Source organism: Fusarium oxysporum, chromosome 10 (genome assembly GCF_000149955.1).
Source record: "Fusarium oxysporum f. sp. lycopersici 4287 chromosome 10, whole genome shotgun sequence".
Taxonomy (NCBI): domain Eukaryota; kingdom Fungi; phylum Ascomycota; class Sordariomycetes; order Hypocreales; family Nectriaceae; genus Fusarium; species Fusarium oxysporum.
Window position 1 is genome coordinate 1,256,550 of NC_030995.1, and position 25,293 is coordinate 1,281,842.

The 25,293-nt window shown below is 48.3% G+C and overlaps 9 protein-coding genes across 10 annotated transcripts; 5 read left to right on the plus strand and 4 right to left on the minus strand.

The window, feature by feature from the left end:
- Positions 1-7: 7 nt before the first annotated feature.
- FOXG_11382 (uncharacterized protein) lies at positions 8-1,680 on the minus strand (the record flags this gene model as incomplete). The annotated part of the gene is made up of 4 exons (XM_018390988.1): positions 8-443; positions 496-514; positions 582-1,515; positions 1,574-1,680. 4 exons carry the CDS (start codon positions 1,678-1,680, stop codon positions 100-102), a joined length of 1,404 nt encoding a protein of 467 aa, XP_018249554.1. The 3' UTR covers positions 8-99.
- A 491-nt stretch (positions 1,681-2,171) lies between these two features.
- On the minus strand, positions 2,172-3,955 carry FOXG_20522 (uncharacterized protein). 2 transcript variants are annotated; one of them, XM_018400804.1, is made up of 4 exons: positions 3,529-3,955; positions 3,213-3,484; positions 3,048-3,166; positions 2,172-2,990 (listed from the first exon to the last, which is right to left on the minus strand). In XM_018400804.1, exons 1-4 carry the CDS (start codon positions 3,866-3,868, stop codon positions 2,300-2,302), a joined length of 1,422 nt encoding a protein of 473 aa, XP_018249555.1. In that variant the 5' UTR covers positions 3,869-3,955; the 3' UTR covers positions 2,172-2,299. The 2 variants fall into 2 exon arrangements, with proteins under 2 accessions (XP_018249555.1, XP_018249556.1); XM_018400805.1 differs by having other exon boundaries at positions 3,213-3,955.
- Positions 3,956-4,301: 346 nt separating this feature from the next.
- Positions 4,302-4,920, minus strand: FOXG_20523 (uncharacterized protein; the record flags this gene model as incomplete). The annotated part of the gene is made up of 2 exons (XM_018400806.1): positions 4,302-4,766; positions 4,840-4,920. The coding sequence occupies 2 exons, from the start codon at positions 4,918-4,920 to the stop codon at positions 4,302-4,304; spliced, it is 546 nt and encodes a 181-aa protein (XP_018249557.1).
- Positions 4,921-7,094: 2,174 nt separating this feature from the next.
- Positions 7,095-7,652, plus strand: FOXG_20524 (uncharacterized protein). Its single transcript, XM_018400807.1, has one exon. It carries the CDS (start codon positions 7,279-7,281, stop codon positions 7,525-7,527), a length of 249 nt encoding a protein of 82 aa, XP_018249558.1. The 5' UTR covers positions 7,095-7,278; the 3' UTR covers positions 7,528-7,652.
- Positions 7,653-9,604: 1,952 nt separating this feature from the next.
- Positions 9,605-15,463, plus strand: FOXG_11383 (potassium/sodium efflux P-type ATPase, fungal-type). The gene is made up of 3 exons (XM_018390989.1): positions 9,605-10,185; positions 10,236-10,435; positions 10,491-15,463. The coding sequence occupies exons 1-3, from the start codon at positions 9,982-9,984 to the stop codon at positions 13,462-13,464; spliced, it is 3,378 nt and encodes a 1,125-aa protein (XP_018249559.1). The 5' UTR covers positions 9,605-9,981; the 3' UTR covers positions 13,465-15,463.
- Positions 10,804-15,905, minus strand: FOXG_11384 (uncharacterized protein). The gene is made up of 3 exons (XM_018390990.1): positions 15,813-15,905; positions 14,159-15,528; positions 10,804-14,107 (listed from the first exon to the last, which is right to left on the minus strand). The coding sequence occupies exons 2-3, from the start codon at positions 14,773-14,775 to the stop codon at positions 13,774-13,776; spliced, it is 951 nt and encodes a 316-aa protein (XP_018249560.1). The 5' UTR covers positions 14,776-15,528; positions 15,813-15,905; the 3' UTR covers positions 10,804-13,773.
- On the plus strand, positions 15,595-17,969 carry FOXG_11385 (acetyl-CoA acyltransferase). Its single transcript, XM_018390991.1, has 4 exons — positions 15,595-16,287; positions 16,345-16,525; positions 16,579-17,155; positions 17,206-17,969. The coding sequence occupies exons 1-4, from the start codon at positions 16,223-16,225 to the stop codon at positions 17,631-17,633; spliced, it is 1,251 nt and encodes a 416-aa protein (XP_018249561.1). The 5' UTR covers positions 15,595-16,222; the 3' UTR covers positions 17,634-17,969.
- A 366-nt stretch (positions 17,970-18,335) lies between these two features.
- On the plus strand, positions 18,336-21,486 carry FOXG_11386 (uncharacterized protein). The gene is made up of 4 exons (XM_018390992.1): positions 18,336-19,272; positions 19,324-19,950; positions 20,004-20,517; positions 20,568-21,486. The coding sequence occupies exons 1-4, from the start codon at positions 18,731-18,733 to the stop codon at positions 21,288-21,290; spliced, it is 2,406 nt and encodes an 801-aa protein (XP_018249562.1). The 5' UTR covers positions 18,336-18,730; the 3' UTR covers positions 21,291-21,486.
- Positions 21,487-22,808: 1,322 nt separating this feature from the next.
- On the plus strand, positions 22,809-23,423 carry FOXG_11387 (uncharacterized protein; the record flags this gene model as incomplete). Its single annotated transcript, XM_018390993.1, has 3 exons — positions 22,809-22,846; positions 22,947-23,321; positions 23,375-23,423. The coding sequence occupies 3 exons, from the start codon at positions 22,809-22,811 to the stop codon at positions 23,421-23,423; spliced, it is 462 nt and encodes a 153-aa protein (XP_018249563.1).
- Positions 23,424-25,293: the final 1,870 nt, after the last annotated feature.

The window sequence follows — 25,293 nt, forward strand, 5'->3', positions numbered from 1 at the left end:
AAATACTAGCAAATAATTTCATCATTATTCAAAAGTTGAAAATATGGTGAAACAAACCTCCATCATGTGTAGAGTACTTGACAATCGTTAACCAATGCCTCACATAAAGACCTTCCTCTCACTCCCACAGCTATGCACCTTCTCTGCACCTCGGGCAACATTCGCCCACCGAACCAGGTTTCTTGCTACTCCGCGCTTGCTCAAAGGGTTGACAGTTGAGCTTTCATGCATAGGTACCTCATCTACACTCAAGGCAAGACTTGCAGCGGCGTAGCCGGCAGCCTTAGCATTGACGAGGAATGCTTCCTGGTTGATGTTCTTGATGTCATCACATGGAGTATGATAGCAAGCATCTTGCGGAACACCAGCGCCTGTGAAGATACCGGATGTGGGAATACCAAGTTCAAGGAAGCCCACATAGTCTGAAGACGCCCCCAAAGGGTCTGTGGCGTGTTAGCGGAGTCCATTGAATAGATTTTATGAGGAAGGATTTACGTGTACTCAGCGGGATACCCTTTATTAGTTAAAAACTCATGGAGATATTTCGCGCCAGATTTGTGTGCATTGGAGTCAGCATATACGATGTAGTAAGGCTGTGGAGAGGCAATCATGTCGTAGTTGTAGTAAAATCGTATCTTGCTGGCCTCATCCCTGGACAAGTTGGAGACATAGTAAGTCGATCCAATCATCCCACTCTCTTCAGCGCCCCAAAAGGCAAATCGAAGCTTGTTTTTGAAGTTTTTATACTTCTTGACTGACTCGGCGATGCTGAGTAGGGCGGCGACACCGCTTCCGTTATCATTAATGCCAGGGCCTTCTTGAATAGAGTCAAGATGAGCACCCAGCATCACAACACTATTAGAATCACCAGCCTTGGTATCTGCAATGATCTGCCAAGTTTCGCGCTTTTCAGTCAAGACATCGATGGTCAGATTGACCTCTAGGTTCTCCCCTGCTTTAAGACGTTCGGCCCAAGAATTTCCCTTGTCGTACGTGACGACACCAGCAGGTGCAAGTTTACCAAAGTTCTCAGCTCCGAGGGAGCCGGATCCCGCCGTTTGGTTGGAATTATCATTGAAGACGATGGCTGCTGAAGCACCGTTATCCTTGGCCAATTTGAGCTTGTTTGCAAACTGGCATTTCCCGCGCTTGATCAAAGCAACCTTCCCTTTGACGTCGATGTCTTTCCATTGGTCTTCGAAACAGCCTGAGCCACGAACATCGTCTATGGGGATGAGGGCCAAAGAGGCTGTTACTCCGTCGGGTAGGGGAGTGGCGTGATTGTACTGCAGTGAGACCACATCGACGTGTTCTCCATCGGGACCTGTCAAAACAATCTTTCGAGTTTGGGAAAAATGATTCTTGAATGGCTGAACTGTGATAGCGAAATGGCTACCGCCGCCCAAACGAGAAAGAACAAAATCAAGCGATGCCTTGTAACCTGGGAGTCCAAAGGCCCGGTTATTGCTGTTGTCGTGGGCAATTTTGTATAAAGCTTGAAGTGTCTTGTCGAGACTACAGATCATTAGTTTTTGATCCTCAAAAGGTATAAGTTCAGAGGATGATTCGTTACTCTTCTGCTTTGATATCATCCGCTACACGTTGGGGAGTGAGCTGTTTGTATGCACAAGCTCTGGCAGAGAATATCGCCAGAGCGCGTATGAAACTATTGACCTTCATCTCGAAGTCTAACAAAGGGAAGGACTTGTGTCGTTTTCAAAGCGACTCAGAAGATTTCATTAGTTAAATAGAGAGAGAATATATTGCGAACAGCTGTGCCTTCGCAAAGGAATGCCACCCTCGCGCTCGAACCATATTCTTTAGCTCTTACAAGAACCCAAAACCCGGCAGAATCCTTCGAATCCTGCCAAACTTTGATGAGCCACAGGTAATATTAGAAAGGTATCACAAAATTGAAGGAATCGACCTGGGGAACGTTACTAGGCTAAATATTGAGGCGCGACTCTATTTGATATATGCTCCATTGGTTGAGGCTTAGATATGGTTTGAGAGCGAGCTGACCATTCAGTGCTCGAGTATGAATGGATCAATTTATGCTAATACGGGAATAACCCAAATGTTCCAAGCGATAAAGATTACGAGCGAACCGAGGACCGTGTAGCGTTTTCCTGTGAGTAAGCATAAGGGCAGAGCGAAGAGATTCTGAAAAGGTTAACCAATCACACGAGTTCAGACACTCTGGTCTTTGATTTCACTAGACGTTGGACAATCATTTCCCTGCAATCAAATGCCCGAAAAGTCGGAGATACCTTATGATTTCTCATCGGTTTCGCGGTATTTAACCAACCCTGGCTATCTCCTGACTATTCACGGCCTCTTCCAGCCTACTGAACTGGCCTTCAAAGGAATCAACCCAAGCAATCTGTCTCAGCATTCCTTCTAGTTCGATCCAGTTCAAACCAAGTCGTTCAATCGTAAGAGCTATCCTCTTAGTCATCCAGCTTCTGTCACAAGTTCCTTCGGTCACTGCCGCTATAACTTGTACCCAGACCTGAAGTTCTTCCAACCCATCCCACGATATTTCATAACCTGTCAGTAGGTGCGACAGTTGAGGTTTGCGATACTGGATGGCGCCGACTGTGTGATGACTGTGCTCAGCGGCCGTGACGAGAAACCTCAAAGCGGCCAAACGAACGACTTGGTGAATTTGTGATATCCTAGAAGAATGCCCCTCTGGCCCTTCTGATGGTGTGTGCCTTGGCACCAGGAGAAGAAAGTATGAGCTATGCAGGATGGTTTCACAGTAACGGAATGTCGACTCCTCCCAGTGTTGAGACGCCTTAGCAACTCTTGTCAGTGATAGAAGAACTGAACATAAATCTGAGAGAACTGGCGACAAATCCCTCAAAGCCTTTAAAGTTTTTGCCAGAACATGGGTGATTGTGGGCTGTTCAAGCTGAGTCCATAGGTGAGAAGGAGCTGCAAATCTCGGCGGACGGTCCAGGGATAGGCTTCCAATAACATCTGACCTGCGAATATCAACTTGGTTAGTTTCCGATCAGTGTCGAGTTCTAACCATTGCCTACCAAATTAAAGACAATAACAAATATGATGAACGAAACCTGTCTACTCCTCCGCGACCCCGCACCAAGGTCTCTAGGCCAGCCAGGTGGGTGCTGTATCGTTCGACTTTACCTATGCTCATCTGTAGGCAGTTAGCGGGGGATTTCAGCTTTGATCTCAAACATTACATCATAGTTGGCAAGACCTATAACAGTGATCAAAATTTCGTCAGAAGGCACGCTATTCGATGTTTGTATCCTTTGGCTGGTGAAATGTAAACTGAGATTGTAGTGCTTCAACGCAGTTGAATCTTCTCGCCCAGAATGCATATCACCTGTATACTCATTGCTATACAGGGCGGTCTCCGCAAGTGCAAGATTTAGAGTAGCCTGGTCGACAAGGCCGATAGCAAAGCACATCTCTCTGACCTTGTCGCATATGGACGACTTTGGCCGAAGCACTGTCTTTTGTAAGGTTTGATAGTTCATGATAAATATTACTTACGAAAGGCTTCCATCATTTTAGCTCTAGTGTCAGTCCTGGAGTAGAGTGTCCGATCTGCACCTGGCTCAAGAAGCTGCATTGATGACTCCGACACTTCAGGCCTACAATTATCTGGTTGGTAGAATGTGTATACCGGCTGGGTTTCGTGAAGTGCCAAAGTCTTTGAAATGTCCGGCTCGGTCCTTAACTTCCTACTACGCGTATTCTTTCTTCTTGATAATCCTATATCTTTCATCACATGCTGATGAATTTTGCGCTTGTTGTGCCGGTTTTTGACCTCGTCTGGGTGGCTCACGCTGACAAACTCGAGCTTCGACTCTATCCGAGTCGAGGCAGGCATTCTGGTCGAGGGAAGATGGGGGCAGTCGATTAGTTCTCTATATGTATAGTTTTCATTAATGTGAGAAGATACGTGCTGGTGATGATTGTAGATAAGCTGATATGTTTAGTGCATTCTTGATTCGTCAGCAACTTCCACGTTAGATCCAGCCAGAAAAGGACTGCAAGTGGATCGTGATAAGGTCACGCCAAAAAGCATAAAGAAAGTTGGTTCATGATTCTTGTTCTTCGGGTCTAGAAAGCAAGGCATCAAGTACAATTTCCAGTGCTCAACCTTGAGCCCCTGGTAAAGCCATGTCTAATAGGCTCCAATAAACAAGTTTGACCTGCGATGACTCGGCTTGCCAGAAAGCACATCGTACTACTTTACAACAACCGGAATCCTATCACTGACCTCCATTTTTGAGAGTTTCTCCCGCATATTACGTCTCAACTCAATCCATAATGTAATCTGACTCGTCCTTGAACCAACATCCTGGACACTGTATGGATTCTCCTGTGCACCAAGACTCTGCTGCATCGTTGGCGGCACACAGATCCAGAAATCGTAGATTCTTCTTGCTTATCATCTCCTTCCAGTATGTCACTCGTTTAGGTCTATATCGAAGACAGTCGCAGCACAGCGCCATCGTCCGTTTGGGTTGACCTTTGGGAGTCAAGGGTCTCATGCGCTTGAGTAGGTCCTTGATATGTGAACAATAAGGTATGTCAGAGTACGCATGGCCACTGGCTGAGATAATGCGGAAGTCGGTAGACTGACAAAGACGATAGAATAAGGATTTGCAAGTGAGTCCAAGACAGAGTCTGTCTTCAACCTCGATATAGGACGTGATCTCGAGCAATATCTCATTTGGAAGAGTCTTAAATAGCGCCGATTGGTCTCGTTTGACTTGCGATAGCTATAGCGTGTTACTTTACTGTTCCTCTCGAATAGACGCGCTAGGTAGGTTGTTTCAATTGTCAAATACGTACCTGTTGCGGAACGACAAACGGTGCGGTAGGACACAAGCGCGCGCGCATCTGACCATGTTTGTAGTAAATTGTGAAAGCCATTTTGCTGAATAACAAGTAGCTGCGGGAGAAGTTGCAGTGATGTTTGTTAAGGAAAGTTCCCTGCGCAATACTTCGTCCTCGCGAGGTGAAAGGCGTTCTGAGCAAGAAGCCACAACAAGGAGAGTTGACGAAGCAAAAAGTCAAACTCGCGGTCGAACTCAATATGTCGTTATTGAGTTAGTTTCTGTCGTCATCTGAAGTAAGTAAAGGAATTGTTTACGTATTCTTCCGTTGAAAAATTGTGATGTGTCAAGATGAGGAAAATAAAACAGATCTCCAGTGAATAGGCATTGGCATCTTCCGGAATCAAGGTGGATGCTGAAACTGGCTGGCTGGCACTGGCGGGCTCCTCATATTCACCTCTCACGTTCTGGAACGGTAGACAAAGTTCATATTTCCATATTGCAATTTTCTTTGTTTTTATTTGATGGAATAACATCTCGTCTCTGTCGTTCCTGTACTCATGTACCTCTCAGCTTTCAAGTATGCCATAACCGCAAATATTGAACCCAAAGAGATTACATGGTTCATAAGTCATAGCTCGACGCCCAAGTGTTTTCGGTGTAAAAGAATACATCAAGTTTAACTCCGAAGTTCATTCAGTTTCCAATACACATACCCAAGAATCGCTACGATATGAACATGGTCATGGCGGAAAGCTTGGCTTCCGCTATTCCTGCCAAGCCAAGTCGTATTTTTAAACGAAAATGCATGATAATCACTAAGAGATCCATTACGCCCAGACACTAGATCATGAATAAACACAAGATGCATGTAATCAGAGGCGGCTGGGCGAACTTGGCGGAGCTTGTGCATCGTTGATCTGGGGTAGGCTGTTGATAGATGCGGCCAAGTGACAGCACCCGGCCGCCAAGAGAGTTTCTTATCAGAACGACATCCGTATTTATTAGTCAGAAGCTTGTTTCTTGGCTGGTTGGGATAGCTACAACATACATACATTGATAGAGCCTTGGTAATAGTCTTGGCCAGCAGTGACTCCACCTGCTTGAGGTTTTGTGTCGGGGACAGTGACAAGGTACTGGCGGTAGCCTTATGGAATCACAATATTTATCTAGGGGTGCATTACTAGAAAGTACTAAAAATATGTTAACCTGAAGTAAGTGGGATAGTGAAGTGACTTCTGAGCCAGGATTGTACGGCATGCAACGCGTTTAGTAAAGAGGTTAGGCTGAAGCCTTAATCTTAAGTTGTTAGCTTCATAAGTGATAGACGGTATGAACTCCATTGTGTGGCGAATCTGATCTGATTTAATTATCTCCATTAAGCTTCAACGGTCTCGACTCTATCTCTTGGTTCGGTGCCAATCTGCCAACTTCCGCGTTTCTAGGCTTAGCATCAGATACGGTACAATCCCCCACCAAAGTCCTTGGCTGCATCTAATGCTGTAACACCTCAGGCGTAATAGGGAGTGATTGCCGTAAAATACGGCCAGTTTTTCACTGTGCATCAATGCCTGCTTAGGTGCTTGGCAAGCTGCAAGCCAAGTCACTGGCTGGTTTAAGCTACGACTTCACGGAGCGGAACTTGGCTAAACGGCATTAGATCTTGGCAAGCTATTTGAGTGGACGATCATTCCGAGATCTTATCGGTTATTAATATTATATCCAGGATGTTTACGGAATCTGACCGTTGAGAAAAGAAGCAAATTGATCATTGCTAGCTGTCGATCTCAAGCGGTCGCGGATTAGAGTCGCCTTAGCCGCCGTTATAAATGTAACTCGCTCGGACACAGGATACGAAGGCCTGCATTATCTAGTTCTGGTCACTGTCTCACAGACTACTGCACAAAGCGATGAGCAGCCGTTTTTTCCATATATGCACAGAGTACAAAAACATCACGAATGGGGGTTGCCCGGGGAAAACGCGGGGTCTGGGGTCACAAAGTGTAAGCCATGCGCAAAAGCAAAATGAGGTCCTCAACAAACCAATTGATCCCTACCAGTCTCATATTGTTTCTTTTCCCACTAACGAGAAATTAGTTGCAAGAGATCAGACATTTCAGCAGTGATTCCCCTGCTCCGGTGAACCAACCGGGGGTTTTAATAGGAGTAGGCTCGATACCTTGTATCCTTGGTATCACTTATTGTGTCTTTGTAGCTCAAAAAGCAACCATAGTGGAAATTTTGGTCATTAATACTCCAAACCAAGGCAACCTTGATCTCAACACTAAACGCTTAGAGATTACGCTTCAGCATCACCGCTTGCGTTGAAATGGTCCTGGTCAGCACGGCTGCATTTCACGCAATGCCTCAAAGAATGCCTAATGGTTAAATTTGCTGCTTATGCTCACCGATAAGTCACACAACCGGAGATGTGCAGGACAGGTCGGCCATCAAGATGCTCCTCGTTGGTCGCTCGGCGTTTGGACCGCGCATGCCGAGTGCTGAGGCCCGAAGCCGCCACTTCGGCTGTGCCAAGCCTCAACGGAGCGGAAGGTGGATCACCGCGGCGGAGCACGTGACTCGTACGACTTTTGTCTTGGCATCAAGGGAGCGGAGGTGGGTACGGAGGCGCAGGCCGAGGCGGAGGAAACTGGGGCTCCGGAGAGGCCGGGAAAGTATGAAGGCACATGGGCATCAAACGTGAAGAAATGTGGAACTTTTTATAGTTGACAGGAGATATGAGCCCATCGGGAAGTCAATCAAGAGCCTTTTCGAAGAAAGAGAATAAAGAAATAATTCACATCGAAATGATGGCAGCAAAGATCGGGGGTGCAAACTCTGCTTTATCAGTGCGGCATGTCTTACCACTAATCATAATACGAACAAACCCGATCCAAGAGAAGAAAGAAAAAATAGGCGACTTTTTGGCAAGCATTCTTTCTGTTTCTCGACGTAACATGAACTGAACACACGGCCTGCCAAGACAAGAAGTGCTGTCACTATTGGACAATGGGCCCAGAGAGTGTGGATCAGGTGATATGATTGATTTTGAGTAGCCGATAAGCTTAGCGCAAGTGCCCAGAACCTTAAGCAACATAAGCGCAAGGTTAGTTAGTCCTAGAGGAGGAGCCGACAGGGTGTGGCGATCCAACAGGCCAATGGACAGAGTCCAAAGTCTACAGCCAAGCCAGCCTCTTAACTTGTTCCAGAAACGAGTGTCTCTGCCAAGGGCTCTCATTTCATGCTGTTTTTCTTTCTTGTTACCCTCCATGCCAGATGCAAAATCCCCCACGGAAGATGCAGAGATACCTAAACGCAGAATCGATCAGAACATCGATTTTGTTGGATTGTCAGAAGATATGTGGGGGTGCAGAGCTCGATAGTTCGGCGTATCTTGACTTGAAGGTCCGAGGATTGATTGGATACGCGTCATTGGTCAAGCGCCAAGAGCCGCCAAGATGAAGTTGGCCCTTTGAGGTTATCACGACGACCGCTAACCCTAGGCGCCAAGATGTGATGAACCAGCTGAACCTTGATACAGACATTCTTGCCTTCGGCGAGATGGTGGTTTTTCGAGCAATCACTAGCTTGTGCTTTTTCCTTGGCTCTCTCGTCTTGGCTAAGATGGCATGGCATGGTCGAGTACCGGTTGATACTCTCGGATGGTGGTGGAATGCCGAATGAGCTTTCAGAACGAGTAAGAGAGCTGCAAAACATAGCATCCATGGTTCAGTGGGCACGATTGGAGTTTGAGACAAGAGATGGGCATCTCGTTAATAACAGTGTTGCATTGGTCATGTTTGGTATGCTGCCATGGCTCTAACAGATAGCTATGACCATGCTCGCATTGCAATCGAGGCCATGTGTCAACGGTTAGCTTAGCCATGACGATGGATGCCCGTTGAAACAACCGGTCCATGATGATCAAGAGACCAGGGGAATGTCCGAAAATGCTTGTTGGAGAAGTGCTGTAAATTTGACAGACGCCGCTCTAGACGCTGACCTCGTGAGAAGCGAGAGGATCCATGACCGCCGCGACCATGCGACAATCCAAGTCTGCAATGCACACCAATGACCTCACCTCTCAATTGTAACAAGAGCAGCAAGATTTCTCTTGTCGCGCAGTCTATCCTCCGTCTTTGCACCCATTGCACGTTTGTGCAACACGCCAAGCTGCCAAGACGCCAGGATCCCCACTACACACACCACCAAACAGTCTCACGATACGATACGCTACTTTATCATTTTACCGGCCTGTGTTTTTATTTGGGGTTTTGGGATGGTAACGCGACTGGGGTCTGGAGATGATAGAACCTGGAAGAAAAGCACCGAGAGATTGAGAAGAAATTTGCGACATACTTCCAGGTCCTGGTGCTGCATCCAAGCTTACACAGTTACATAGACTGAAGACTGAGTATAGAAAGACCTCTATCGATGGTAGCACGACAGTTGGAGCGTAAAATACGGTCCATCACTGGAATTGACGTCACGGGGCCGTCCGTTTCGTTTCCTCTCCGTTCCGGGAACGGCCGTCAACGATACGGCACCTGATTTATAGGAACACACCACAACTAAGGTAGGCTAAATTCACTAAGAAAGTAGCACTGCATTTGCAGGCCGAGGGGAGGCTCAACACCTGTCTACAGGGGTTTATGGGGGGAGTGTGTGGGGAAAATAGCGAACTCTCCAAGTCCGGTGGCGGATGTAAACCGCTGCTCAGGTTCGGGTTCGGGATGGGACCAACGCCAAGAAATCCCGAGCCTGGCAACGACTCAGGTCCGCGATAACATGAGCAATTGCGTTGCTCTCATGGGCCTTTTTCTAATTATGACGGTACTATTGTTTCTTGAGATTTCTCCCTCCCTCAACTATATATGACCTCGTCCCCCGCACCCCGCCAAGGTCTATTTCCCATAAACTCCAAAGTTATCAATCACATACGCCGATTGTTCTCTAATCGTACAGATAACATTTACCCATTCATGCCTTGAATCTAATTCCTTAATTATCACTCTTTTATTCGTCGATGAAGTTCAAGTAGTCAATCGACTCTTGTATACAGCGCCAACCAGAGCATAGGGCACACAAACAACAGTTTAAGCTCTCTTCTCGCGCCTTTTCATACAAATCCTGGTCGCCAATCTTCATTCCATCGACCATGGCGGCCGAGTACCCCAAGCACCCGTTCCTCCTCACAATTGAGGAGACGGCGCAAGCTCTCGACACCAGCATCGACAAGGGCCTTACCAGCCAACAAGTGGCTGAAGCTCAGCAAAGATATCCCAAGAATGAGCTCGACGTGGGCGGTACAGTACCATGGTACAGTATTTTGACCAAGCAGCTGCTCAATGCCATGATCATTGTAAGTGGCATTCCCCTTCAAACTCAATTTGCCAAACTAACCCGCCACAGGTTCTGGCATTTGCCATGGCTCTCAGTTTCGGTATCAAAGATTACATCGAAGGTGGTGTGCTTGTCTTTGTTATCGTCCTAAACGTCACCATTGGTTTCTGGCAAGAGTACCGCGCGGAGAAGCGCATGGATGCTCTCCGAGCTCTCTCCTCTCCTAGTGCCATGGTTCTTCGCGATGGAAAGACTCAAGTTATTTCCAAGTAAGTATTTACCACGCAGAACCAAAACTTTACTCGAAACTAATCAATTGCACAGCCCCGAAGTCGTTCCCGGTGACATCGTCCTTCTCAAGATGGGCGACACCGTCCCCGCCGATCTCCGTCTCTTTGAAGCCATGAACCTTGCTTGCGAGGAAGGTCAACTTACTGGCGAATCAATCCCCGTCGAGAAGATTACTGATAACAATATCACCGCTCCCGGAACCGAGAAGCCTGTCGAGTCCGAGGATGAGATCGGTATTGGTGACCGTGTCAACATGGCTTATGCCACCACCGTCGTCCGAAAGGGCCGTGGTCGTGGTATTGTTACTGCTACTGGTATGTCCACCGAGGTCGGTAAGATTGCTGCCTCTACTTCCAAGAAGACTCGCAAGGCTGGCCGATCTATGAACTACAAGAAGTACGGAAAGCGGCAACCCTTTGTTGGTGCTTCCAAGCGAACTTGGGATGTTATCGGCAAGTTCTTGGGCCTCACCGAAGGAACACCGCTCCAGCGAAAGCTTTCCGCTCTTGCTTACGTCCTCTTCGGTTGTGCTATCATTCTCGCTATCGTCGTGTTTGCCGTCAACAAGTTCGACATGAAGAACGAGGTCATTATTTATGCGACATCTCTTGGTATCGCCATTATCCCCGAGTCCCTGGTGGCTGTCTTGACTATTACCATGGTCGTTGCTGTTACTGTCATGCGAAAGGCCAATGTCGTTGTCCGTGATCTTTCCGCCCTCGAAGCTCTTGGAGGTGTTACCAACATTTGCTCTGACAAGACTGGTACCCTCACCGAAGGAGCTATGATTGTTCGCAAGGCCTGGATCCCCTCTTCTCATATCTACACTGTTCGCGACTCTCAGAGCCCCAACGATCCCACCAAGGGTCGAGTTACCTACTCCAAGCAAAACGATGAGCCCGAGGAGAAGGAGGCCCCTCGTGACTACGATCGCGAGCGCAGTGCCGCTGTCCTCAAGTTCGATGTCCCCGATGAGAAGCTTAACCAGAACAACGCCCAGCCCAAGAAGCCTGAGCCCGAGGTTGAGTGCGAGATGACTGATGAACTTCAGGCTTTCTTGCTTTCTTCCGCTCTTTGCAACTTGGCTACTGTTCGATACGATGATGAAGAGGAGAAGTGGCAGGTTACTGGTGAGCCTACCGAAATTGCCCTTCAGGTCTTCACCCACCGCTTCAACTCTGGAAAGAAGACTCTCGAGGGTGAAGGCTGGAAGCAAATCGCCGAATTCCCCTTCGACAGCTCTATCAAGCGAATGTCCGTCATCTACGATGCCCCAGAGGGTGCCAAGGGTTCCATTATCGACACTGCCAACTCAATGGTCTTCACCAAAGGTGCTGTCGAGCGTGTCTTGGATCTCTGCGACTACGTTGGCACTGGACCTGATCAGCAGCCCATTACCGATGAGCTCAAGGAGAGTGTCCTCGAGCAGATGAACAGTCTCGCTTCCCAGGGTCAACGTGTTCTGGCTATCGCCTACCGTCCTTGGGATGGTCGTTTCACCGCCAAGCAGGCCTCTTCTCCCGCTGAGGATGAGAAGCTTCGAACTGAGGTCGAGCAGGGTCTTATTCTACTTGGTCTTGCTGGTATCTACGATCCTCCTCGCCGCGAAACTAAGCCCTCTATCGCCGAGTGTTCCAACGCTGGTATCCGAGTTCACATGCTTACTGGTGATCACCCTGAGACTGCTAAGGCCATTGCCAAGGAAGTCGGTATCATTCCGAAGAACCTTAGTATTCTACCTGATCACGTAGCCAAGTCCATTGTTCAGAAGGCGACCGATTTCGACAGAATGACCGACGAGGAGATTGATGCTCTCGAGGAACTTCCTCTAGTTATTGCCCGTTGCGCTCCTGACACCAAGACCCGCATGATCGACGCTCTCCGTCGTCGTGGTGCCTTCATGGCTATGACTGGTGATGGTGTCAACGATGCCCCTTCTCTGTCTCGTGCCGATGTTGGTATTGCTATGGGTTCCGGATCTGATGTTGCCAAGTCTGCCTCCAAGATCGTACTTACCGATGATAAGTTCAACTCCATTGTCGCTGCTATCCGCGAGGGTCGTCGCATGTTCGACAACATCCAGAAGTTCGTCCTCCATCTCCTAACTTCCAACGTTGGTGAGGTTATCCTCTTGGTTTGCGGTCTTGCTTTCGTCGACGACAGTGGCTTTTCCGTGTTCCCTGTCTCGCCTCTTCAAATTATCTGGATCAACATGGCTACCTCTTCATTCCCTGCCTTCGGACTCGGTCGCGAGCAGGGTGCTCAGGACATCATGCGCAAGCCTCCTCAGGATAAGAAGCGCGGTGTTTTCACCAACCAGATCATCATCGACATGATTGTCTACGGTATTATCATGGGTGCTTGCACAATGTGCACTTTCGTCATCATCGTCTATGGTGCCAACGGCGGCAACCTCGGCTTCGAGTGCAATCAGCGATACTCCGAGGAGTGTATCCCCGTGTTCAAGGCTCGCGCTGCTACTTTTGCTGAGCTGACATGGCTGATCCTCATCTCTGCCTGGGAGTTCAAGAGTCTGCGCCGCTCCGTCTTCCGCCTTAACCCCGACGACGACAGCAAGTTCCCCGTGTTCAAGGACATCTACTCCAACCGCTTCCTCTTCTGGTCCGTTATCATTGGCGGTCTCTCCGTCTTCCCTGTTGTCTACATTCCCGTCCTTAACCACAAGTTCTTCAAGCACACTGGCATCACTTGGGAGTGGGCTCTGGCCGTTGGCTTCACTGTTGTGTTCGTTGCTGGCATTGAGCTCTGGAAGATGACCAAGCGACACTTCCACCTTCTTGAGGACGCTCCTGTCCGACGTGGTGTTTGGGGCCAGGGTGGTGAAGACGGTGGTCGCCTTGCTCGAACTATGTCTCTGTCCAGCTTCAAGACCTGGGCATCTTTCTCTCGAAAGGACACTGGCGAGTCTCTCGGAAAGCGAAGCACCTCTCGTGGGCCTACCGATCGACACATTGTGCCTCAAGGCCTTGCAGCCACCGAGGCCTAATCTTATGATTTGCATCTCTGATGATAAAAACATTTAAAAGGGGGTGAGGGTAGTTTTCGAATATGTGGTCTCATGAACTGAAGAATATTTTGGACAGATGGGAAGGATCATGACGAATCTTAATATTGCATGTTACATTGATATCACTTCTGCTTTTAGTTGCATTATTCCGCCCTGATAGAGGGTATAGATATCCCGCTGCCCAGCCACAGAATGCTGGTGCAAATGAATTACATTGTCACTGAATCTTTTTTGTCCTGTGTGATGTCTTGGAAATCTTTCAGTGTCTTTTATTCATTAATCTATCCTCTACATAATTGTTTTAACCACAACAGCCAGCACCACAGCCAACAGACCCACGCTGGGTAAACTCACTTTCGAATGCGAAGCATTGTTCTCACCAGTCGTGTTGAGTCCCAAGTATTGAGCACCAATGGTTGTCAGACCACCACTATTTGACAGGAAGGCGGCGTTAGGGCCAACATTGGATACATCTGAGCGAAAGGCGCCGAAATAGGTGTATCTCCCAATGAAGGCTGACTCGTCGAACCATTTAAGAGTCTGCTTGAAGAATTGTTCTGTCGGTTGAGGGTCTTGGTGCGCGTAGGCGTATTCTGTCACCCATATAGTAGAGTTGGGCCACCTATCAATAATCTGTTAGCTTGAGTATGTGTTATAAACAGGAGAGACATACTCGGCAAGACGTTCACCAATGTGAGAGGCAAGGCCTTCAAAGTTGTCGTACCAATGCACAGGCAGATAGTCCCATGTGCAGTTTCTTTTAGGCCCATCTTGACTCTTGATCGCGGAGCAATTGCCTAAGAACTGCTTGAGCCATGGCATGCTACCCCATCCACCTGTACAAGCAGGAAGACCCAACTTTACACCCATCTCACCCAGGGGCTCAAAGTTCGCGACCCAAGCCTCGGCAGCGACCTTTGGGTCGAGATTGCTTCCCCCCACATCGTTGCCAGCATCGGGTTCATTGAATCCCAAGACATGCGTGATGTTGACCCCATCTTCTATGAGGCTCTTGACATTTTGCAGGAATGTCGTATCGCTTGAGTCGAGTCCTACACCCCACATCATAGGTACGAACTCGAACTGTTCTTGAGGAACATCCTTATATACAGCAGAGGGCTTGTCTCCATAGTTGTAGTACCAGGTGATATCGCTGCCGTTCTGGACCCAAATTTTGTCGTCCTGAGGTTTCTCGGTGTTGGGAACGAAGCAAAGCCCTCTCTTATGATCGCGGGTGGCGTACGAGAGACCGGCTAGCATGAGAGCCAGGAGATGCTTTGACAAAGTCATGCTCTTGTTTGATCGTAAAGTATGTTTTGAGTAATAGCTGTGGTTGATTCAAGAGAAAGGAGAGGTAACAAGCCAGGTTCCAAAGGCTGGGTGTCTCGAATGGAAAAGTTGGGACTGTTCTTCTCAGCTTCTAACGGTCCACTGGCGTTGCCTGATGTTCTGTCCCAGTGGCGGTTAAGTTAAACACAAATTGGCACAGGTAAGTATGAAAAGAAAGTATGAATGTTCAGCTTCAGCAGATTATCAGAAAGATTGTCAATAAAAGGGAGTGACGAGTCAACAAAGGACAACAGAGATCGCAGTCATAAGGAGGAGAACGAGAAGAGGCGCGGCCTCGAGTTATGAGGAAACATCCAGCAAACATTACATTCCATAACTGTTCTTCATCCATCAAATAACCTGGACAGCTTGTAAGCGGTGGCTTCTCGAAAGTCGCCGAAAATGGATATAGTATGAAGCTATCCGATCTACTGGTTGGTTTACATGGCCGCATCTGGAAAATAGTCTGTCAAGCCAGGGTCCAGACGTTCAGAAACTAGGGACTTCCGAGACACGCTCTATAGAATCCAGCGCCCTTATTGGATCATCGTGATGATCCAGGAACAAGCGCGGCACTACGCCACGTTCTCGTGGGTTAAATACCCGTCAGAATCGATATAATGAAGACTGGACCAGGTTGGTGGACCCATTTTCATCTAAGAATGGGCTGGCGTTGGGATGCCAACCCCATGCTTCACATCATGGGCGCTTGCTCTTCACTGTTTTAGCCTGTGCTCAGTCTTCCTCAAGAATGTCAGAGAATGACACATAACGAAGAGAGTTGAAAAGTTCGTAAAGCATGAACTAGAAGAAAAACGCCATGGAAAGTGAGAATCATCTGTTGAGCCAACTGCATGTTGAGTTTTTCTTTGCATTCCAGTCCTTTTTGACGGTGAATTTGGTAGCATGACTTCTCAAAGCAGAAGATGCTGTCCAGTCGAAGCGACATTGTGTACAGAGCGTATAACGCGCAGATTTAGGGACAATTAAATACTGACATCATGACTAATAAGCAATAATCGAAGTCCGGGATCTTTTCATGAGATATTTGCCATGCCGAGATAGCTAAGGACGGCTTTTTCTGACAGGGCTGTTGGTGTGTTAGTGGAATTCCATCGCTTCTCGCCGAGGTCCCTGACATTATGTCATCAATCTGCCTTATGTAATACACCGAAACCTCGGGAAGTGGTCAGTCTCGAAGCGCTACCTCGGCTTAACCCCACACATTTGGATGCGCCGTCGCAAGTACCGCTGCAGCTTCCGTCAATGTTTACCCCAGACCCCTCCCATGATGGACTTCGCCTCGGCATCTTTTTCTCCTATTTTAAAGCCAACTGCGCTGTCGCCTCAACTTCATTATCCAACCTGACACACAAGTTTTGTCGATTCACAGCACAGAATATACGCAATGGCCGCTGAACGTATTGGTTCCATCATCAAGCACCTGGCCCCTGGGTCGGCGCTCAGCAGCATGTGAGTGGCGATCGCCCGAACAAATCATTGTTACTGAAACTAACAATACCATGATAGTCAAGCGAAGAACCCCGATGACATTGTTATCACCCTCGCTGCCCGAACCCCTCTCACAAAGGCCAAGAAGGGTGGTTTCAAGGATACTTCTCTCGAATACATGGTATATGCTCTGCTCAAGGAGGTTCGGGAACGATCAAACCTCGACCCTGCCCTTGTTGAGGACATCTGCCTTGGAAACGTATGTCGCAATCCCATGAGCCAAATCGAACTCTCCTAATTGATGATCAATAGGTCTCCGATGCCAAGGCTGCCTACAAGGTTCGCGCCTCTGCTCTCGCCGCTGGCTTCCCCAACACCGCCGGTGCTTCTTCCGTCAACCGATTCTGCTCTTCTGGTCTGAAGGCCACCGCCGATATCGCCCACTCCATTCTCAATGGCTCCATCGAGATCGGTATCGCTATGGGTGCTGAACAAATGACCATTGGAGGCGATGCGCTCGAGAAGCCTTTCGACGAGGCTGTTACATCACAAAGCCAGGAGTCCGTGGATTGCATGCAGCCCATGGGTTGGACCAGCGAGAATGTCAGCAAGGACTTTGGCGTCACCCGCGATGTGATGGACAAGTACGCGGCTGAGAGTTTCCAAAAGGCTGAGGCGGCGCAAAAGGCTGGTTTGTTCGCCGATGAGATCGTACCCATCACCACCAAGGTCAAGGGCCCCGATGGTCAGGAGAAGGAGGTTACTCTTACCCAGGACGAGGGTATCCGACCAGGCACTACCGCTGAGAGCCTCGGCAAGATTCGATCTGCTTTCCCTCAATGGGGTGGAGCTACAACTGGTGGCAACGCCAGCCAGCTTACTGACGGAGGTAAGTTTATTCTATTCGATTTGGGGCGCCTCTCGCTAACATTCTTGCAGCTGCCGCCGTGTTGTTGATGAAGCGATCTACAGCCCTCAAGTTGGGCCAGCCTATCATGGCCAAGTATGTTGGTTCTACCGTCGCTGGCCTTGCCCCTCGCATCATGGGCATTGGTCCCAGCATTGCCATCCCGAAGCTTCTCACTCAGCACAACATCTCGCTTGACGATATCGACGTCGTTGAGATCAACGAGGCCTTTGCTTCTATGGCCGTTTACTGTCAAGACAAGCTTGGTCTGACATCAGACAAGCTCAACCCTCGTGGTGGAGCTATCGCTCTTGGTCACCCACTGGGCGCTACAGGTGCTCGACAGATTGTTACAGGCCTTTCTGAGTGCAGGCGGCGAAAGAAGAAGATGCTGTTGACCAGCATGTGCATTGGTACAGGCCAGGGCATGGCCGGTCTGTTTGTCAACGAGCAGGTCTAAGACAGACAGTGCATGTCTGAGATATTCTAATTATGTAACACCACCAGATCTCGATATAAGCGAGTCAGTTGGGGATGTATTTATGATTTCGAGCGATATTGGCAAATTGGAAAGCATAAAATCTTGTCTTTAATTAGATTTCGCTGTCAAGTTAACTAGTAAAACGATTCCGGAACGGGTTGTTGTCTCATCAAAGTGTATCAGCCAAGGGAATTGATAGCGTAATATCATGAACTTTGGTGGTAATCTTGTACCCTGTGGTTTTGCAGCTCGTGACCGTTTTTGTTGTAAATCTTAGTGATGATAACCCAGAAGTAAGCTCCGAGCATCTATGTACCATGTATTGATTGACTTCTTTTTTGTAGATATTATTCTTCGAGAATTACTTTACGGCCGAAGTCGGGTTCCCGGCATCAGCTTCACCACCATAAACGTTGAAGCAGCAGGGATCGCTGAAAAACACGAGATCAGCCATTCGCTCACATTCCCCGAGAGGGCGGTGGGAAACCCCGCTAGAAGTCACCTGGGGCTAGCGCTCTGATGTCACCGAACAGCCTCAAAACGCAGCCAAAAGTTGGGCTTGCGTGGGTGGCATTTGCCAACGGTTGCGTCTGATTGGCGGAGAAGCTTTTGCTAGATCTGAGATTGGAGGGCGACTGGGATGGGAAAATGCCTGATGATTGCACACAGACAGTCAAGGGACCTGGCCGATACACGGGAATGGAACCCTTGGACTTGCACTAGGTACTCGTACTCCTCATCTTTCAGTCTTAGCGAGCCATGAACTTTTGATCTTTTCTCTTTTGTTCCTCAAATTTTTGTCTTTCACCGCAAATCGATTTTGCGTGATTGTTGACTATATAGATTCCATGCATTGGTCTTCATCGTCAGTCGCGTCCTCTTCGTCGTTTTTCTAGTCGGCTTTCATCCGTCGGCCTTTGTCGACTTGGCTCTGCGCCAGAAACAGGAATTTCTCTCGAGCCAAGCTTGGGCAGAGCTTATTGAATACTTTGCTGGATATATGCAGTTCCCTAGACTTCAGTTCCAAATTCAATCTCCATTGAACTCAAACTGCGACTCGATCGAACTCCACAATCATGGCCAAACGACCCTCCCACAGTCGTACCAACTCCGGGACAGACCACCGTCCTACTCAGCCCAGTGCTCTCCGTCAAGCTCTGAGTGCTCATGATCGAAACGAGAGCGAAAGCCCGACCGCAGAAGGTTCTACGACTCCCACGAGCGTCCCGGTCGCATCGCCTCCAGATTCGCCAGGACATCCTCCGGGAGCCTCAATAAACGAGATCTTCGCGAACGAAACAACGCCTCTAATCGATGGGAACAACCTGCGTTCAAACCCACGCCGAGGAAGCGTTCACCCTGCCCATCCTGGTGTCTGCAGCCATGGCACTTTCAGTCCACGACCTATGAGCCCAACCTTGACTATGAGGAGCACCGACGAGGATGGTAGCGAGACTGCAGGCTCAGGCACGCACATTCCTGTGCTAGACAATGCAATTACGACAATCGTGGGTCATGAAGACTGGAAGAAATGGTTGAAGAAGAGAATGCGAACAAAGACAATGGGCCATAGCAGTATGCTGGCTGAACAAGCTGGTTTCGAGGATACAGCATTCATGCAAGCGCCCCAGTCCCTACGGCCGTTAAATGATATGCTAACTTCTATTAGGTATATTGCGTACTACGTCCCCTGCTTGAACTGGATGCGACAGTACAAGGTTTCATATCTTCGTGGCGATCTTGTTGCGGCCATTACCATGGCTTCCTTTTACTTGCCGATGGCCCTCTCCCTCGCTGCGAATCTCGCCCACGTCCCTCCGATTCACGGTCTCTACGCCTTCGTCTTCAATCCCTTCATCTACGCCCTTCTGGGATCCTGCCCACAGATGGTAGTTGGCCCTGAAGCTGCCGGCTCACTTCTTGTGGGAACTGTTGTCAAGCAGAATGTTGGTTCTGGAGAAGACGAAGACAATGACTTGTTGCATGCGCAAATCTGTGGAATTGTCGCTGGTATGGCGGGTGCCATGGTTCTCATCGCTGGCCTTGCGCGATTGGGTTTCATGGACAGCGTTCTCAGCAGGCCTTTTCTACGTGGTTTCATCAGCGCGATCGGTTTCGTCATTGCCGTTGACCAGTTGATTCCTGAGTTGGGACTCGCTGAACTGGCTGACGATGCTGGCGTAAGCCACGGCAGTCCCGTTGAGAAGATTAGGTTCATAATTAACAACATTCACGAAGCACATGGTTTGACGTTTGCCATCGCCGGAATTAGCTTTCTGGTCATCATGATCTGCCGGTAAGTAGCGCTTTGTGGCTTCATTTCTGATGCGATTCTGACTGTGTTTTTAGTGAACTCAAGAATCGTCTTCAGCCTCGATATCCTGGCGTTGCCTATATCCCGGATCGTTTCGTGGTCGTTGTTGTATCTGCAATTCTTTGCTGGCGCCTCGATTGGGAAAACCAGGGAGTTGAGATCCTAGGCACAGTCAAGGCCGCCAACGGCCAGCTACTTGCCTTCCAATGGCCCTTCAAGCTCGAGCATATGCCGCACATTCGAAGTGCCATGGCCACATCCTTCCTCATTGCACTTCTTGGATTTTTCGAATCCTCGGTAGCTGCAAAGAGTCTGGGCTCAAGTGAGACTATCCAGGGTATTCAGTTGAGTGCCAACAGAGAAATGATTGCGCTCGGTATCGCCAATATGGTTGGTGGATGTTTCATGAGCCTACCAGCTTTTGGCGGATATGGACGAAGCAAGGTGAATAAGAGCACCGGAGGCAAGAGTCCCGCCAGTTCCATGTTTCTGAGCATCATCTCTCTGCTATCCATCTTCTTCCTTCTCCCCTACTTTTACTACCTGCCAGTGAGTACCCTATGAAACCTATTTGTATCACATGAGCTAATGTCGCCTAGAAACCTGTCCTGTCAGCAATGATCTCTGTCGTCGCCTACTCGTTGATAGAAGAGGCTCCCCATGACATCAGCTTCTTCTTGAAGATCCGTGGCTGGACTGAGCTGGGTCTCATGGCTGTTATCTTCCTTGCAACCATGTTCTACTCTCTCACACTTGGTATGGCATTCGGTGTAGGACTGTCGATGCTCATGGTTATCAAGCATAGCACGCGACCACGCATCCAGATCCTGGGCCGAATTCCGGGGACAAATCGATTTGAGAATGCTGAAGGTGACAAGGCGAGTCTTGAATTTGTCGAGGGTTGTCTCATCGTCAAGATTCCGGAGCCTTTGACTTTCGCCAATACAGGAGAGCTCAAGTCCCGACTTCGTCGGCTGGAGCTCTATGGTACATCGAAAGCGCATCCCGCTCTGCCTCGTCTTCGCAGTACCGACATGAACCGAAACGTCATCTTTGATATCCACGGTGTAACTTCCATGGATGGATCTGGTACGCAGGTTCTGACTGAGATCGTACGTAACTACCACGATCGAGGAGTGCGGGTGTACTTTTCTCGGTGCCCAGTTCGCAAAGATCACCCTGTATGGCGATTGATGTTAAGCAGTGGCATTGTGGAAATGGCTGGCGAGAGACATTTCGTAAATGACGTGGAAGAGGCATTGCGTTTGACAGAGTACGAAGAAAGCATTGCTGGCGAGTCGAGCCGGGCGCAAGAGCTCTAGAGCATTAGAAAGACGAAAAGGGATGAACTAGTGTTTTGAAGAGGTCGTGATGCATAGTTTGGGAGTGTTGTTGATGCCGTGGAGGAGATACCATTGCAAGAGTTTTTATAGCACAAATTGAGATTATCATTAGAGCCAGCATTAGCGTAACGATGCCACACAAAAACAAATACATATGGGTAGTTCTTGGGTAAAACTTTGGGTTCCTCTTTGACTATATACTCGGTGCTCAGTCTCCGTGATCCATGTTGATGCTATCATGATACTATACAACGGCCCATGAAGCTTTTGAAAATGCATTACATGTGGGCTAATAATCAAGGAAGAACACCAACCCCTCATCTATCATGCAGTTACCTCATAGCGAAGTCTCACATATCAGTTTTTGGACACCTGCGTATTCTGGCCCATTCAACTGCATCCCTGCTCTTGCGACGGTGATGTCAGAAGTGAAAATAGGTCGAGGTACAGATTCATCAATAACAGAAATAAGGCATGACTGCAGTTGCATAGTGTACGAATGGCAGAAATAGATCCTGTATGGCGATAAGAATTAAAAGGATCTATACCTGAAGCGACTTTTACAAAGCTATGAGCCAAAGTCCCGGGTAGTGAAGAGTGAACAAAGGAGCGTCCGGGAATAGTAGAGAGCAGGGATTTTGACGATCATGAGCCGTTGGGGAAAGCCAAAACCAAGATGCATGTCGTGCGAATGGAGAATAACTCGAGGCGAAGTAAAGTACGTCCACAATTTGGAGGTTTTGTGCATTGTTCACGGACGAATTGACGTGGCAGATGAGAGAAGAGAAAAGGCCTTGATGGCTCTTGAGAGTCTCCAATGTTTCGATACACATTCTTCTCTTCCCTAGTCTTTCACTATACCTCACACCCAATCGCAAGCTTGAAACTTAAAGAACCTCAAAGTCAAACTGATTTAGAATTTTGAACAACTCACACACAGTGGGCTTCGAATCGTCGACGTTAGCACGGCTGAGAACGATGAGCAGAGGCAAAAGTCTCCGTCACAAGCCGATCTAGCACCTATAGAATACGTCTGTTGATCCTTTCAATTATAAGATCGTCCGTCCTTGGAAAGACCTAGATTCCATGGGGCATATCAATGACACATTCTTTAACTTGATAGGATCCCCAAGTTGTTGGTAGCATGATGGATGATAATTCCAGTATCAGCAGTGGGAGGTAGCTATTACTGGTGTTGCAGAGTACCACGCAATTCTGACGGTACCACCGACAGTCTTCGAGATTCGACAGCGTCCATCACATCAAGCATCCTCGAATATAGACACATCAACGGCCGGCCCTTCCAACAGTCGAAAAAAACAGAATATTGGTCTGTTAAACTTATTCCGTAACAAAACTGCCAAGCAAGTTACCTGACCATATCCACGGCGCCTACTGACGATGATTATCAAGAGGGGCAGGATATACTGTGAGGAACCTCGTTTGCTGAGGAGTTGGAGCATGCAATAACCTTAATTTTGAAGACACCACTATAAAATGCCTCTATTTGACGTTAAATATCCGATATCTGTACGGTGCGATAGACGACTGGAAAAAGTTATACCGTTAAGCATTTACCCACGTACGGTCAGGAGGCTGGGTCGAAAGTCTTGAGATCGACATCGAAACACACAGCGAGAACCCCAAGATCGAGAAGGACGAAAGCCATATTTTCAAGAAATGTTGCAAACTATTCTTTGAACGCGGCCGTAAAACTGGTCGAACTTGGGAGATTGCGCGGGATGGTCGTCAAGAGGAGTGTATGCGAGAAGCAGGATTTACAGATTTATTTTCCAAATCGTGGAAGCTGCCAGTTGGAGGCTGGCCTCAAGACAAGAAGCTGAAACAGATTGGTCTCTATAATGGAGCTTTTATTGACTACTCCGTCGACGCTTTCGCCATCTTCCCAATTGGAGAGATCCTGGGTTGGTCGAAAGAGGAGGTTACGGTTCTGGTCAGCCAGATGCGAAAGGCACTCAGGGAGCCAAGAGCGCTGCCCTATTTTAATGTGTGAGTTTGATGCCAGTTCACTGACGACTTCAGCACCGCTAACATGTTGAAAGTCGTACGGTCTATGGTCGAAAACCTGAGAGAACTCCTGAGACTGCTTGATCCATTTATATCGTTAATTTGATCAAGCCTGGCCATATGTCAGTACCACCAAATTTGCTACGACTTACTTCCCTGGTATGTTTTAAGTCTATTTGAACTTGGTGGAAAGGCTCGTCCAAGGACTTCATCGTACAAAAGTACAGATAACCGAAGAGCACCCATGATCTTCAACTTGCTGGAGACAGGGACACTCAGTTTCTATGCCAAGACTACTGCTGTGTAGCAATATTTAAAACGTCGAAAGCATGAAAGTTCACATGATAAGGGATCTAATCAAAGAACAACTGCTTATGCATTATCATTTACCATGAATATTGCGTGCTTTGCCTTCTACTGCTAGAGTCATTGCCGACAGCCGCATCATATGGTGATGATATTGATATCCACTTGCTGGAGCAACTGTGGCGTTGGGCCAAGACCAAGAAGATCCATCTGATGGATTCAAATAGTTGGATAATCCGGGGAGTTGATCATATCATATGACTCCATCGATAGTTTCTCCAGTCAAGGCGCCTTGACCAAGACCAGGTATCTGCAACTCCCCGTCGCAGTCCCCACGATAGTCACTCCAAGTCTAGAATCACAAGAGCATTACATGTTGAGACTATTTCGGACCCTCGACCACAAAGATTATAGAGTCGCAACAGCGCCGACAGTCCGGAGCCACCGAGCCCTACATTATGGAAATCACTGCTCATCTCCCGGTTCCCCCACGGCGTAGTAACCCTCGACTAGCATTGCAACCTCTTAAATTAGGACTCTGACTTCCCTCGATCCACTCGCCGCTCAAGGAATGTCGGTGCCTGGTTCTGGATCGCGGGCCCTAGCAAAAGACGTCATGGGCTAGCAAGACCGGGCGGTCGGCTTGGCGTTGTAATATTTCCCTTGGGGATATCTTTGTGGTTCGATTGACCAGTCAGATCCTGCTGATTGAACGCCATGAAGGCCCAAATAGGCAGGCAAATTGTAAGGGAATATGAGATGGGCTGAATGACTTAGACAGTTATTGATGTCTCTCGACGCGGGCCAGAGTTTACGCAATAAGGGCTTGTTCTGACGAGCTCAACTATTTTAGACTCATTTTTACATTTAATTTTACTGCTGGTAAATGCAAGGGAAGAATAGTGTTGATGATACGTGACGGTCAAAGTGGAAGTTGTGGAGCCATGGGTGCAAGTTATTGCCTACGTAAAACCAGTTAATTCCCCGAGAAGGGACCCAGCTTTGATCCGGTGCCATCAAGCCCAAAGAAATTCCTCAGGACTTTTCAGACCGTTTGAACCGTTATCGTCAAGCCTCTCCCCCACGTCTCTCGATCCTTTCTATTCAATATGACCACAAGTGACGTGCTTGGGCACGGGGTTGCCGTAAAACCATGTGACATGCTGTACAGTACATCTATCACCTTGGCATGAGCCTCCAGCTGAAGCTTTTTTTTTTTCACCCTTTCCTTGCGTGCGTTTGGCCAAGAGAAAAGTGGTTGGTGCCGTCTTACCCTCCGATGCCAAGACACGAGGCACTGGGACCCTTGTATATGGCGCAAATACTCAAGGCAAACCCGGAAATAAGCGTTGAAAGTCAAGTTTGCGTTATGCTTAATTTTAACCTCATCTAATTGTGGCTCTCAGCAACACTCAACTCTAGCAATATGTCAGCGCTCAATAGCAAAACAACAAGCCCTTGGAAAGACCAAGATGGTGTAATACTTAGCTGTTGGCTATCATCTTGCAGCAGAGACATAGGTCAGCATCATCCTCCCACAGCCGGGGCCCCAACACGCCAAGTCTCTGGGTATCTTGGCAGCGGAGTCTTGTTCGCAGACTCGTTTCTTGTCATACGAAGCCAAGCATTTCAACGGAGTCGGCCAAGT

What these genes read in the sequence shown, in the direction of transcription:
- FOXG_20522 (XM_018400804.1), bottom strand. Translation starts at nt 3,868, where the DNA reads ATGCCTGCCTCGACTCGGATAGAGTCGAAGCTCGAGTTTGTCAGCGTG. An exon ending in TAAAATGATGGAAGCCTTTC is followed by an intron (nt 3,485 to 3,528) that starts GTAAGTAATATT and finishes TACAAAAGACAG; the next exon opens with TGCTTCGGCCAAAGTCGTCC. An exon ending in TTGTTATTGTCTTTAATTTG is followed by an intron (nt 2,991 to 3,047) that starts GTAGGCAATGGT and finishes TGATATTCGCAG; the next exon opens with GTCAGATGTTATTGGAAGCC.
- FOXG_20524 (XM_018400807.1), top strand. Translation starts at nt 7,279, where the DNA reads ATGCTCCTCGTTGGTCGCTCGGCGTTTGGACCGCGCATGCCGAGTGCT.
- FOXG_11383 (XM_018390989.1), top strand. Translation starts at nt 9,982, where the DNA reads ATGGCGGCCGAGTACCCCAAGCACCCGTTCCTCCTCACAATTGAGGAG. An exon ending in TGCTCAATGCCATGATCATT is followed by an intron (nt 10,186 to 10,235) that starts GTAAGTGGCATT and finishes AACCCGCCACAG; the next exon opens with GTTCTGGCATTTGCCATGGC. An exon ending in AAGACTCAAGTTATTTCCAA is followed by an intron (nt 10,436 to 10,490) that starts GTAAGTATTTAC and finishes TCAATTGCACAG; the next exon opens with CCCCGAAGTCGTTCCCGGTG.
- FOXG_11384 (XM_018390990.1), bottom strand. Translation starts at nt 14,775, where the DNA reads ATGACTTTGTCAAAGCATCTCCTGGCTCTCATGCTAGCCGGTCTCTCG. An exon ending in ATTGGTGAACGTCTTGCCGA is followed by an intron (nt 14,108 to 14,158) that starts GTATGTCTCTCC and finishes GATTATTGATAG; the next exon opens with GTGGCCCAACTCTACTATAT.
- FOXG_11385 (XM_018390991.1), top strand. Translation starts at nt 16,223, where the DNA reads ATGGCCGCTGAACGTATTGGTTCCATCATCAAGCACCTGGCCCCTGGG. An exon ending in AGGACATCTGCCTTGGAAAC is followed by an intron (nt 16,526 to 16,578) that starts GTATGTCGCAAT and finishes GATGATCAATAG; the next exon opens with GTCTCCGATGCCAAGGCTGC. An exon ending in CAGCCAGCTTACTGACGGAG is followed by an intron (nt 17,156 to 17,205) that starts GTAAGTTTATTC and finishes ACATTCTTGCAG; the next exon opens with CTGCCGCCGTGTTGTTGATG.
- FOXG_11386 (XM_018390992.1), top strand. Translation starts at nt 18,731, where the DNA reads ATGGCCAAACGACCCTCCCACAGTCGTACCAACTCCGGGACAGACCAC. An exon ending in TTCGAGGATACAGCATTCAT is followed by an intron (nt 19,273 to 19,323) that starts GCAAGCGCCCCA and finishes AACTTCTATTAG; the next exon opens with GTATATTGCGTACTACGTCC. An exon ending in CCTACTTTTACTACCTGCCA is followed by an intron (nt 20,518 to 20,567) that starts GTGAGTACCCTA and finishes AATGTCGCCTAG; the next exon opens with AAACCTGTCCTGTCAGCAAT.